At 40.8% G+C, this 13,130-nt stretch overlaps 1 protein-coding gene across 1 annotated transcript in view; it reads left to right on the plus strand.

Annotated features, from left to right (window-relative positions):
• IFFO2 (intermediate filament family orphan 2) overlaps positions 1-13,130 on the plus strand; it is a 39,673-nt gene extending 26,543 nt beyond the window's left edge. Inside the window, exons 4-9 of the mRNA XM_049810715.1 lie at positions 1,809-1,949; positions 3,702-3,844; positions 6,617-6,737; positions 9,044-9,133; positions 9,793-9,923; positions 10,691-13,130. Coding sequence (XP_049666672.1) covers positions 1,809-1,949; positions 3,702-3,844; positions 6,617-6,737; positions 9,044-9,133; positions 9,793-9,923; positions 10,691-10,796 — 732 coding nt within the window. The 3' untranslated portion in view covers positions 10,797-13,130. The remainder of the gene's footprint in view (positions 1-1,808; positions 1,950-3,701; positions 3,845-6,616; positions 6,738-9,043; positions 9,134-9,792; positions 9,924-10,690) is intronic.

The raw sequence follows: 13,130 nt of genomic DNA on the forward strand, positions 1-13,130 counted from the left end.
GATTAACCCAGTATCACTGGTTCAGGTATCCGGCTTTGCTTCCAGTGCTGCTTCGACCTAAATTTAAAAAAAAAAAAAAAAGAAGCTTGTTTTCTCAGGAATTTCCTCATGTCTCATTTGATACTGACATTCTTCAAAGCTGAGGGATCTTTTAGGCTATGACTGGATCATTTTCTTACATTTAGACATACTGAGAGCAAGTACTCATGCAGATATCTGGAAAGATAAGCCAAGTGAACATTAAGTAAGGTGCCTTTCTCTGTAAGACTGAAGTAGTGCTGATGCTGGTTTTGTAATGAATATGTCCTATTATGCTTACTTATTCTGTAATTTTGTGTAGAACTGCTTCCTTCTGTCTTTATATAAGCTTGCAGAACCTGCTCCCTGGTGTCAAATACCTTCTCTCGGGGCCACTAGATCTGTTCATGTGAAATTTGGCAATTAGCTGTCTCTTCTTTTGGTGTTTAATCGAGAATAGGCATGCTGTTTAATTGAGAATAGGCATGCTTGGTTAGAGGCAGTGTGAAAGGGAGAAACTTGTTAGGGCTTCTTCACTGTGACGACTTTTTTTGCTGAGGAAGAAAAGTTGCTCGGTATGTACAAAAAGAGTGCTGGTGAATGCAGACATCCTCAACTTGAGAGGAAGTGTGCTTTGGGCTTTGCAAACTCTGTAAGGAAGAAGAGAGCCTAAGGAAAGCAGTGAGAATGCTTATTTTGAATCCTACTGTGTAAATATTTAGAGCAGAGAAATGCAAAACGTTGGCATGTGACTCTTGCTTTCCTGTGGATAAGAATAACTGGTACCTATTCAGTTGATAAGATTGTGTTTAGAGCGTGTCAGTGTTTAGAGACTTGTTTTTCTCAGTGTGTTTGGAAAACAAAAATCTTTAACTTGTCCAAAGGTGGTTGACAGGGGCTGGAGAACTCTGTGTAATAATGTAAAAAAACAACATTAACAAACAACAGAAAAAACCAATCCCAAAGCTTTCTTCTTGGAAAGGGGATTTGGTATTTAAGAAAGCTCTGCAAAGAGTTTTTCTGCTTTTCTGGTCAAAGTGGAAGCATTGCTTAGCCATTGAAGTGGTACTTTCCAACAGAGTAAGTCTCGTCTCGGCTGGAAAATATGCTTTTCGTGGAACGATGTTTCTTCATAAGGAGCCAGCTGTGCTGTGGCTGTATCTCTTAAATTATATTTATAATTACTGTCTAGGGTGAAGCAAGACAAAATATTTTTCATGTAGAATTTTTGCTAGGCTGGAAGCCAGGTTAATGCCAATGAGGAGTATTTTCTGTGTTACAAGCTTTCATGGATCTCTTTAGATCCAGTCTTGATTTTAATATTTTAATGGTATGTATGAAGTTGCTGAGTAGCCTGGATTCTGTTTTAAAAGCAACTTCTCCTTGCAGGCACAGTTTTTCTGTCTGAAAGCAGGGGGAAAGTGTTGCATACTCACCAGGTTTTAGATTTCTTTCTATTCTGTGCATGCTCAACAGGGTTTTTTCTCCTCCATTTTTAAAGCTTTATTGACCCATAAAAGTTTACTGTTGCCACATCTAGCTGTTGTTTTGGGGTGGGTATAGGTTTTTTGGTGACAAATCACTCTGAGTTGAAATTTTATTAGAATCGGGTATGAATGTTAATTGTTAGCTGTCTAGTCTATTTAGATTGTCCATGTACTGCCTTTTCCGGAGAAGATGTAATACTGTTTAAGACTGGTATGCCCTGGGGTTAGAGAGATACTGTGGGGTATCTCTTCTTTCCTGAACTGTATAATAATAGAAGATAATCACTACTGTCCTTCCTGCAGCCCATGACAGACCTGGACACAAAGATTCAAGAAAAGGCCATGAAGGTGGACATGGACATCTGTCGGCGAATCGATATCACAGCCAAGCTGTGTGATGTAGCGCAGCAGCGCAACTCTGAAGACGTTTCCAAGATATTCCAGGTGATTAGGCCATGAATTTTCCATAGGGTAGGACAAGAAGTGAGGGGACAAGAGGGAGCAGTGTTGAGGAGTGTGGTCCAGGTCATTTGCCTTTTCTGGAAATTTTTCTGTGTAGACATGTTTTCTTCTTTCTCAGTCTTGAAGTGTAGCGCTCTCCTGCAGAAGCTGCTGTAGTACTAAGAGCACAAAATGTAGAGAGTTTAAAAAAGAAAGTCTCAGGATGACCTTTAAGACATGCTGTTAGTCTGATGCTAGCCTACAATGAATGCAGGGGAAAAAAGCATTACAGGGTCTAGGTTTGTATAAATGGCTTCCTCACATTTGTTCCCTTCAAGTGAGAGGTTTTAAGCTTGTAGAACTGTCATCTGAACGTTCTTATTTCTGGCTCAAGCTCTGTGGCCAGAAATAACGCTTCTGTGGTGGTGAGCTATGACTGCTTTGTGAGACTAGAAACTCCAGTTGCTTTCCTTGAGCTATTGTGGCTCCTTGATGCTAGTAGGAAAGTCATTTAATTTGCTCCAAAAGCAAGCAGTTACAGCTCTGCATGGAGCAAACCTGTAACTCCCAATGCAGTTGGTCTTCTGTCTTAACTGCAATTTCAATTGTGATTAACCCAGCTTCCTTCTACTTTGATCTAAATGTGTCATGTTCAGCCTTTCAATAAGTCTGATGCTTTTCTCTGTATAGTGATGCCATATAGTGTGCTGAATGCTGTACAAAAACACTGTAAAAGATCCTTGTGATCTCTACTGGTTGTGCTTTCTGGCTATAGTGAAGTTGCCTAAATGTTTGATGGGTTTTTTTCTTATGTATCCCAAAAGACTGAAATCTCCTTATTGGAGACAATTCTTTTTCTAGCATGTTGAGCCATTGCACTGTGCTAGTAGTTCCTTCTTGTCTTTGAGTAGAATTGCCATGTCCTTCTGCTCAAAGGTAACTGCAAAGTGCACTTTTGGTCAAGCATGCAGTGGTTAAAATGGTCATCATGGAGAACAATACCAATAAGGGATGGCTTATATGCCAAGTAGAGGAAAAACTAGAGTAGGTTGGGAGCGGACCGTGTGTTTGTGACTCTTGCACCATCTGTGAATACCTTTTATGTTCACAGTCCTCAGATGAAGAAGTGATCCTCTGCACCCTTTGCAGGGGTATCCCTTGAGTTCTCTGCACATCTATGAACTTCGTTTCTTTGAGCTTGTCCAGGCATTTCCATGGTTCAATTAACCCTCCTGTCAACCTGAAGATTAGCAGTCTGCCTCTACTGATGGGGTGGGAACGACCCTGTAATAAAGGCTATCTAGAAAGGCTTCCCGTCTACTCTTTTGTGGTGGTTCAATGCTGGGAGCAACAGCCTGTGGTGGTGGCAGGAGAGGGAGAGTTCTGTCATTGCTCTCAAGCCTGCTGCCTGGGCACTCCTGCCAGCTTATGCTTTTACCCTGTATCATTCTAACCTCTGCATGTTCTCTGGTAGATCACAGACTGGTGTCAGTGAACAGATGAACATCTGTAGAGCGCTGGCAGCCTGCAGCTTGCTTTGCTCTTCGCCGTTCTGAACTGCTTCCTTGTGCTCTGTGTTCACCACTCATTAACAGATGCGATTCCAGTCTTGAATATGAGCAATCCCTGAATTGCCTGGGAACTGATGAACAGTTATATTAACTCAAACCTAATGGCTCTCCTTCTTTATTTCTGCCCCTCATGGCACAGCACCTCAGTTGAACCCTCTAGTTACTCCTCTTCTCTCCAATTAAGGTGGCTTCCAAGAAGAAAGAACGCAAGCTCACATCTGATGATGACCTCTCTGAACAGGATGGAGACAACGGCAGGTTCTCTGATGATGAGGTCAGCTGTTCACTGAACATCACGGATGAAATGAAGCGTATGTTTAATCAGCTGTGAGTATTGTGGACAACATGGGGAAAACTTATTCCAAAATGCAGACTTAATCCCAGAACTCAAAGATTGAGTTGTATATGCTTTCAGAAATAGTATTTTTTTCCACTCAGTGCTCACTATGAGTTGAAACCGAGCTGCCAGGATGGTATATACTCAAAGGTTTTCTGGAAGTTCAAATAAAATTAACAGAAACTGATTTTTGTTCCTCCCTTAAATAGCGGGGGGAGGGACTATGGAGAATATAAAAATATAGTAGTAAAATTAGATGTTTATATGCTGTTCTAACACTAGCAAAAGAAGGAACGTGCAAAAAAAAAAAAGTATAAAACTTGAGTCTGTTCTGTATGTTTTGCTGGATATTAGATTTCTACAGTTCTGGAAAGAACCTTGCTGCTGCTTGAGCTGGATAGAATTTGGCAATGTCACTGAAAGCTCAGTTCAAAATGGATAGAAATTTCTGTAGTATTTTGCATGATTTTTCCATTGAGCTATAGGCAAATGGTAGTGGTGTATCTGTCCAGAAGATCAGTTGCAGCAGTGGTCGACAGTTTATAGATTCCAAGAATGTTGGTGGTGTAAGCCTTGCGGCAAGCTCTGATCTCCTGAACTGGAAGAACTGCAATTTATTTTGCCTAAAGCTTTACCCCAAATTGGAGTGTTAGGAAGCTGTGGAAGCTGAGGAGAGACTCTTTGCACCTTGGTGCTACAGAAAGCAGTTCAGGAAGCCAGTTGGTGATGTGCCCTGCTGTTCTCTTCTCCTGTTCTAGAAATGATGGAGATGGCCACACCTCTGGTGAGACTTCTGAGGCTCTCTGCCATTTTCTTTTGCCAGAGAAAGGCCCCAGCAAGCGCCGTAGATCTGACTTTCCTAGCATTTGAATATGGGTGTCTTCTGCCAACTTCTGCAGTGACTGTAGAGGGAGGAATTCCCAGTGCTTTCCCACACAGTGTACGACAGTATTTAATGTGTAGGAGTATGCAAGAAATGCTCTAAGGAGCACTAGCTCCTCTTCTGTTGTCAGCTGTTGCCAAAAGTTCTGTTTTCAGGGTGCGTGTCTCTTTCTTCCTGCCTGAATTTCACGTGTAGGAGGACATGGGTTTTGCAAAAGTTGTAGCTAACTCCTCTTGTTAGGACTCTTGTTTTAGACATTTTTAGGCCCTTATTAATATTCAGTGTAATAAATACAGATGATTTTTTTTTTTAATTTTTACTTCTCCACTGCTAGAGTTCAGTGTGACAGCAGGTAGTGTGGATTTTTTTAGGAAAGCAAAAGGCTAAAATTTAGCTACTAGATTGGTAATGCATTTAGTTTTTAGTTTTGTTCTGTGATTGTATTGACTGTATTGTATTGTATTATTTTTAGTATTGTCCTGTGATACCCAGTTTTTATTGGTGCTGCTAATGAAATTCTTATCTCCTGGACCTATCTTATTTGGCACATAGTGCTGCAGGAACCTTGTTACACGCAAACTGGGTTGATCTAGACCAGTGTTCATGGCTTACTGAAGGTGGTACTTCCCTAAGGATGTCTGGGTTTGGGGGCTTTGTGAGGTAGAAGATAATATTTTACAAATAGCTGAATAGCTTATCTCATTAGCAGAAACTGAAAGCAACTTGCATTTTATCTGTAATGAACTTAATCTTTAAGTGTCTAGTAGTAAAAAGTCAAAATGCACTTGGCTTTGTACAATGTGTACATCTGAAGTAAGCAGCAGTCAGAACTGGGAGCCTTTGTGTTCTCTGACAAGGATAGCTCTTGCAAAAAGAAACCGATTTGAAGAAGTTGAATTGCAAAAGGCACAATCATGTATGTCCAAGTTTGCTGGGCTTTTTTAAGTTATTTTTTAAAGTCATGCTGAGTATAGACAAATAGCCTGTGTCTTTTGCCAAGCTCTTCATCCTCCTAAAGACAGTGTTAGGCTCGGCTTCCGGACTGAGATGTTATCTGCTTAAAAGGAAGTGAACTAAAGTAATAAAAATGCATCAGTCTGAAATTAGCAGACTGCTTCTGGGAGCAATTTCAAATTTTTGTCAGACCTCCTTAACAGGGACAAGAAGCAGCTACTAGTGTTTCGCTCTGCTGCTGTTCAAACCAAAAGGGACTCTAAGTGCCTTCTGAAACTTTCCTTTGTTGCACAACTGACCATACTAAAGGGGCTTGACCAAATAACAGTGTTAAAGGCCACTCTTGCCACTGTTTGTTCTCAGTCTTAAATGGCTGTAGTAGTATCTTTGTTATTCAAGTCAACAATAAGTATTTATGCTCACCTGCACATCGTTTTGGGGTTCATTTTTTTCACAGTTGTTACTTTCAAAAATGTTTCTAAGTGCTGCAGGGCAAATGTTGGCTGAACTTCAACATGAAAATCAGCAGGGAGTCTTCTGGTGGCTGTTTCTTGTAAAATTCCTCAAACTGTGTTTGGTCTCATTTTCCCATGTATAAAAAGAATAGTTTAAAACATTTTTGTGGTTTTGCAAACAGGGGAAACTAATGTGCAGCACCATCTGGAGGACAGAGCTAGGACTGTGTACTTGAACCAGGAATGCTAACAAGCATCTTTTATTCTGCTTTGGGGTGGCAAAGAGCCCAGCAGCGAGAGACTTAGACAGTGGCGAAGCCTGTTTGTAAAAACTGCGAGGATTTTCAGCTGCTGCATTGTCTCCTTCATTTGGTGCTCATAGCCTTTTTTTTTCCTAGAAGATTAATTAAAGGACTGAGGGGGTGGGGCTGGAGTGGTTTTCACTAATGCTTTTTCTGTTATCTTAACAGTCGTGAGACATTTGATTTTGATGACGACTGTGATAGTTTAACATGGGAGGAGAATGAGGAAACGTTGCTTCTTTGGGAAGACTTCACAAACTGCAATCCTTCAATTGACCTCCAAGGAGAGGTGAGTTTATTTCCGTTATTTTCTTGAACTGTTCTCTGCAGAAACTGTTTCCCTCGGCTGCTCTTTTAGCTATTTGAGCCTTTGGATATTTGACTGGTGATCTAGTTTGCCACGCAAACTTGCTTTGATTTTAAAATCCTCTTAGTGCTTTCTCTCTATGGTTGCTTTTCAGTCTGTGCGATCAGTTTATTTGCCAAACTTCATTTCTTCTGCTCCTTCAAACTGAGTATTTAAAAGTACCAAGCCAGTGTCAAAAGATAGCTGTTACAGGAGCATCATGCAGTCTGTCACCCTAAGCAGTCGTTTATCTAAAGCCCTATATCTTCCACACAGCATCTCACTTTCTCTGTAGATTATCATTCACACTTTAATTGTCAAAATAGTACACATAGTGGGGGGGGGATGGTATTGCAGTTATTCTAGTGGGGAGGAAAAACTCTGTATGGTCTGTGGAAGATGTTAAAGTATGTATACCCCATCACAAACAAAGAAGCTGTGATTGCAGGACTGCATAAGGCCCCAGGGATCTTCTGGACCCATGAATCTTGTGCTTCCATCTTCCCAGTCAATAGGAATCTCCTTGCATTGGTGGATAATAAGCAGCTTGCTTTTAATCCTTAAGATCCCACAGAAAGTAAGCTAATGGCTGCATGCTGCCTCATTTAGTGACTCCTGAGCCTTTTTAAACAGGCCTAAAGAGAGATTGAAATGGCAAGGTCTGGCTTTGAGCGGGTAGTCTTAAATGTGAGGCTATTATTTCGTTACTGAGTAGCACGACAGCAGTAGGTAAGAAATAATCCTGCCTTCTTCCATCATTGCTGTAGTGTAAAGATGCTGAGGCAGCAGTCTCTTGAATATTGTCTTGTGTTGACTGCCAGGGGTGTGTTAATTTGCATCTTCCCATTTGTGTATCATCTGGCATACTCTGAAACTGCAGAGATTACTCAGAAGTGCTAGGACTGCAGAAAGCAGCGTACTTAGCTACATGTCGTCTTTTGAGCAGGGAGAGTGGCAGAGTGATAATGTGTAACCATGTGCTGGAATTAGTGACAGATTTATTTGCATATACCCATGTGTGCGTGTATAAGCGCAGCTATCAGAGGAATATTGCCGAACTCAGACCTTCCGTGCGAAAACTCTAAAGGTTTTAAGAAGCTTAAATCCTTCTAAATGAAAATTATACAAGAAAAGGGTAGATTTGTCTTGTAGATGGAGATTCAGAATAAAGACTGCTCCGTCTGTGCCTGGTCTTTAACATAGTGCTTTACATGCCTGAATCTTCCTTCTACTGGCTTTATTCCTTTCAAGTTCTTACGCAGTGCCCTAGCCACCTTCTTTTATGACCTTCCTCCTTAAAGCGCTTGTGCATATAAAAGGATAAGTGGAATGATTCTTGTAACTAATAGGCTGGTTAGCCTGACGTTGAATACCAGGTATGGTCCTGATAAAGCTGCCACAGATGTGGCCAAAGGATGGAAACATAATTAATGCTTATCAGTGCAGCTGCATTAAATTGATGATAATTTTTTTTTCTGGAAAAGGGAGGTAGGTAATAACATGAAAGAGAACAATGACATTGTTTTAGTCTCTTTGTGACAGCATGAAATAGTGCTATATCTTTTGTAGCCCAGACTGTACTGTGAATCCAAAGCGATGACACAGGGGCTGTTGTCTGGCAGGATGTTTCCTGTGGGACAGCATGTGTTCTTACATGTGATATTTTCATCGGTAGCGTGCTGGCCTGAGCTTGCTTTATCTAGCAGTTAAGTGAAAAATTTCAATAGGAAACAATGCATGCAGAGCATACATGTGAGGTAATGGAGACTGAATGGACTTGAGAGTAATAATATGTAATCGGAGAATGAGAATTCCAGTGCAAAGCTGTAAGTAGTGGGGTGGCCAGTGCAAGGAAAAATTTAGCTTCATGGCTGGAGAGCAATTACAATCTAAGTGTGATCAGACTGCAAAAGGTTCAGGAAAATCCATGGTTTTGGTTCTTTGGTATGCATCAGGTATCTGTGTTGAATTGCTGGAGCCTTGGTCTGTAGGTTCCTTGATCAGAGACTTTATCTTTGTGTGTACAAAGCCATGGTCATGGTACAAAAATGTGTTTCCTGGTATGCCAGTTTTAAGAAGCAGAATATTTGTTGCCTGTGTAAAAATGTATTAAAAAAAACCCCAAACTTTGCATGAAAGAGCATAACAGCCTGCATTTCTGAGTGAGGTTAAATAAGAAAATCTTCAGTCTGCTACTGAATTCTTTGTTAGTTTCTTGCTAATTCTATGTGTCCTCCTTTCCCCTGCAGGAAGAAAACCTGGGAAACTTGATCCACGAAACAGAGTCTTTCTTTAAAACGAGAGACAAGGAATACCAAGAAACAATAGGGCAAATAGAGGTAAGGAAGTGGTTCATGGCAATATGAATTGTTTCTACTGGATGAAAACGTGCAGAGTGTTCTGGTCCGGTATACCCACAGAGGAAAGATGGAATGTCTTTATGTCTAAGAATGTAAAGGCATTTTGCTTTGACATACCCTTGGGATATTTTCTAAATACCATTCTCTATACAGCATTATTATTGAGTAAGCATAAATCTGTAGCTGGTGGAGAGAGAACCTTCAGAACAAAGAGAATAAAAATGCACTATTATTATTTTTCCCCTATTTGTCTTGCATGTCCACTGTCACACTGGGAAATGCTTTACAAGACATGGCCTCAGAGGTTGCCAGACACAACAGCTGCTTCTCAAAATCTTTGCCCTGCCTAGAATACGCTTTCATTAATTACTGCATGTTGACAAACAAGATGCCAAGCAGCAGAAAAAAAAACCTCCAGGGCTGTTTAAAAACAGTGTTGAGCTCTGATTAAAATACACTTTGTAAGCTGATTAATACGTTGGCAGTGTACAATGCTGAGGTTAAACATACATCACGTGAGTGTTTCGGCTTGGCTCTGGGCAGCTTTACCATCCCCACCAGTATGTAAAATTGAGTGAAGCTGGGAGAAGCTGCTAGCAACTCACCTTAGGCTGATTATTTTCACTTATTTCTTACAGCTGGAATTGGCCACAGCCAAGAGTGACATGAATCGCCACCTTCATGAATATATGGAAATGTGTAGTATGAAAAGGGGCCTGGATGTACAAATGGAAACTTGTCGTAGGCTTATCAAAGGCTCAGCTGACAGGTAATAAGATATTACCATTCTGCCTGGGGTGCTTCAGGAATTTATTTTGCTCTTGTTTCCTGCCAAGTTGTTTTAAAAGCAATAGTATCATTTTGTCCTAAAGCTTTGTCCTTCAGATAATCTTGTTTTGTTCAGGGTCAGCTACGGGTCTTAAAAGGAACCCTGTAGCAGTGTATGGGTTCTTAAACACAGTAAGGCTTTTAAAGAGTCAACACCTATTGGTAAAATCAGGGTCTTTACCTTGGACGGACATTTAGTCTTAACATCATAGACCTAGGACTCTTAAACCAAAGCCCAAATTAAATCTTGACTGTGGATTTGTATGAAGAACTTGGTTTTTAATCTTTTCATGTGTTAAGAACCCTGTACTATGAGGGGTTTCTCTTGTCTCTTGCTTGCCCCCAGTACACATCCTGGGTTAAAAGAACAAGGTGATAAACTTTCTTTGTGTTTTCAAGACTGTGTGTATTATGGATGATGAGAGTCTCTGTAGGATATTCACTGGACTTAAGTTTCCATTTCCTCATCTGTAAACCTAGGGCAGCCTTTATGTCTGTGTAGGAGATGACATGGGTGGGGTGGCAGCATACGGAATGCTTAAGTCTGTTACTGATATCTACTTTAAACTCAAAGTTTAATGTTAAGAAAGGATATTGTAACTTGTTTTGGGAAGTGAAAGTGACAATTATCTTTAAAGGGGTTTTTTTTTCCCTTCTGTCAATGATATTTAATTTTTTGTCTAAACCTTTCTCTGAATTTTTCTACAGAAATTCACCATCTCCCAGCTCTGTAGCCAGCAGTGACTCAGGAAACACAGATGAAATTCAGGACGAGTTGGACAGAGAGACGGATGTGGAGCCCATGGTCAGCTGATACGTAGTTGGTGCATTCCAGTGAAAGGGAAGATACAAGAAAAGATTAAAAAACGATACACTGATGGGGGAAACAAAAAAAAAAAAAGACTTGTAAGCCCTTGCACAGGGTTTCTAAGGACTCATTCCTACACGCATCCCCACCCCACCCAAGGATTGGTGCTGTAAATTTCTATTGTTATACAAATCATAAATGCAGAGTCCTGTAAGAAAACATGGTGTTTTAATTGTGCCTTTGCCCCAAGCTGAGCCACTTTGAGCTCCAGTGGAATATTAATAGCAGGTGTTTTTATAAAAAATATTATTTAAAAAAATCTGGTAGCAGCAGAGAATGGTGCTGCAAAGGCTCTGGGTATTTCAGTATGCTGATGGTTTTATTGAACTGCTGCACTGATTGGCAAAAGGAATGCTGGCAAATGAGAAGCAAACCCAAGACAATTATGGTACAATTACCAATGTCTGGCACAAAACAGAATGCCTCCAAATTGAACTGTAAACCTTTAAAAATAATAGCGGGTTTAGAGACAGCTTTTAGGATTAAGCAGTTATACAATATTAAAAGGAATTTCTTCATTCCATCTTTCTGGGTGAAGGAGCCTTTGAGATTTGTACAAGCTTTCTGCTAGACTCCAGAATCTGAAGAAGCAGGTCTCAGCTTGGTGGCAAAGCAGGTGGACAAAGGAGGGTTCAGTGGGGTGGGACTATCACTGATAAAACTACTATGCAAAAAAAAAAAAAAAAAAGCTCGCCTTATTTATGGAATGTTTGGTCCCTGCTGGGCTACAGTTATCTCTTGGGGAAAGGAAAGCTAAAAACACATTTGCACATGTTAGTTATCTGTAGAGCTTCTTTTGAGGAGGAATGTTGTATTACAATGCCTTTGTTTCCAGTGATTGGATTAAGAGGGGAATCAGCCCTTCAGTTCCCATGTTGGTTTGTGTTTTCTTTTTGCAGGATTTTTTTTTTTTTAAACATAGTGTTTGCAGATTTTACTTTGCTGACAGGGAGATAACTCCATTTTATGCTGCTTTCATGATGTTTAGAGTGGGATAGTTGAAGCATCGGGACAAACTGACATGCGGTGGTATAGATGTAGGCTTGAGACATGACATTGGGAGAGTTCCAGACCACTGTTCTTTGGAAAAGCTGAACATTGGAATATACTGTAATCCTTTTTTAGGGTCCAGTAAAATGAATCCCAAACTACTGCTGCCCTAGAATTAGGGAAGAACAGCCATGTGCTTTCTCTGTGAGAAAGTGAGAAGACCTAGGCTTTGTCAATCTTTCTGTATTTTTACACTGAGAAAGCAGCATCAAAAGTCAGATCACTTGGTGATGTTTGAGGAAACTCTGGCGTCATCAAGCTGTTCATGGTTCTTAATGGGAATTGTAGCACCTCAGCCAGGTAAAAACAGGGTATAAACCTCAGCCAATAATTTTTTGTTTGTTTTTTAGACCAAGATTGAAAGTGTAGTTAATACTGCCTAAAGGTAACTGTGTAGTTAACTAGCAATTGCAAGACTTGGAGTAAACACCAAATGTGTTCTTTTTCCTGCCAGGAAGCTTAGAAACTGCTATGTAGGAGCAGTGCTAGGACTGGACAGGGAAATACCCCATTTAAGCACCCTCTCAGTGTTATGTAAAGGTAAGCCGGCCAATTTTTTTAGCTTCCTGAGTATTGTTTCCAAGCCTCCCTTATGTATTGATCTGAAATCAGCAGGGCTGCATTGTAAGCATACAGAGCCAGTATAGCTCAGCGGTGCTCTCTTCCAAAAAGAGCCCAAGTGTCTCGGCAAATGGCGCATTCCTGGGCAGAAATGCCACTGTCTTGCGCAGCTATACAGAGGGGCAGGACCTCGGAGGGTTTCTGCTCACGCTGTAACTGTGGGTACAGTAATGTCTTCTCCATTTGAGTTTCCTGTGTTGCTGCCTGGAGTTTCATCGCTGTTCAGATCCATCTCCTGCTTGGACACGATGGTGCTTTTAGACCACGTGAATCAAATGGGCTCCCTGTGTTTTTTCAGTGTGGGGAGGAGTACTGGGATGATCCATCTGGATCCACAATGTGGAGGCCATGATCCACAATTGATGGCTTCTGTCCAAGAAAATAGATCCAAGGATATTCTTGGGGTTTCTTTACTGATTACAATACTCAGTGCAGTTATTCATAGAGTAGCTAACAACTACTTGGTTCCTGTGGTGTGGGTTAGGGGCTTTTTCAAAGCCTGTTTCATCATATAAATGTAGATAACTTTTCTCTGGAAAAGAAACCTTATTCCAAAGTGCTCATTCCTATTATTTCTTAGGTGGCCAAAGTGGTAAATGTCGTGTTCGC

This window comes from Accipiter gentilis, chromosome 1, assembly GCF_929443795.1.
Source record: "Accipiter gentilis chromosome 1, bAccGen1.1, whole genome shotgun sequence".
NCBI classification, from domain to species: domain Eukaryota; kingdom Metazoa; phylum Chordata; class Aves; order Accipitriformes; family Accipitridae; genus Astur; species Astur gentilis.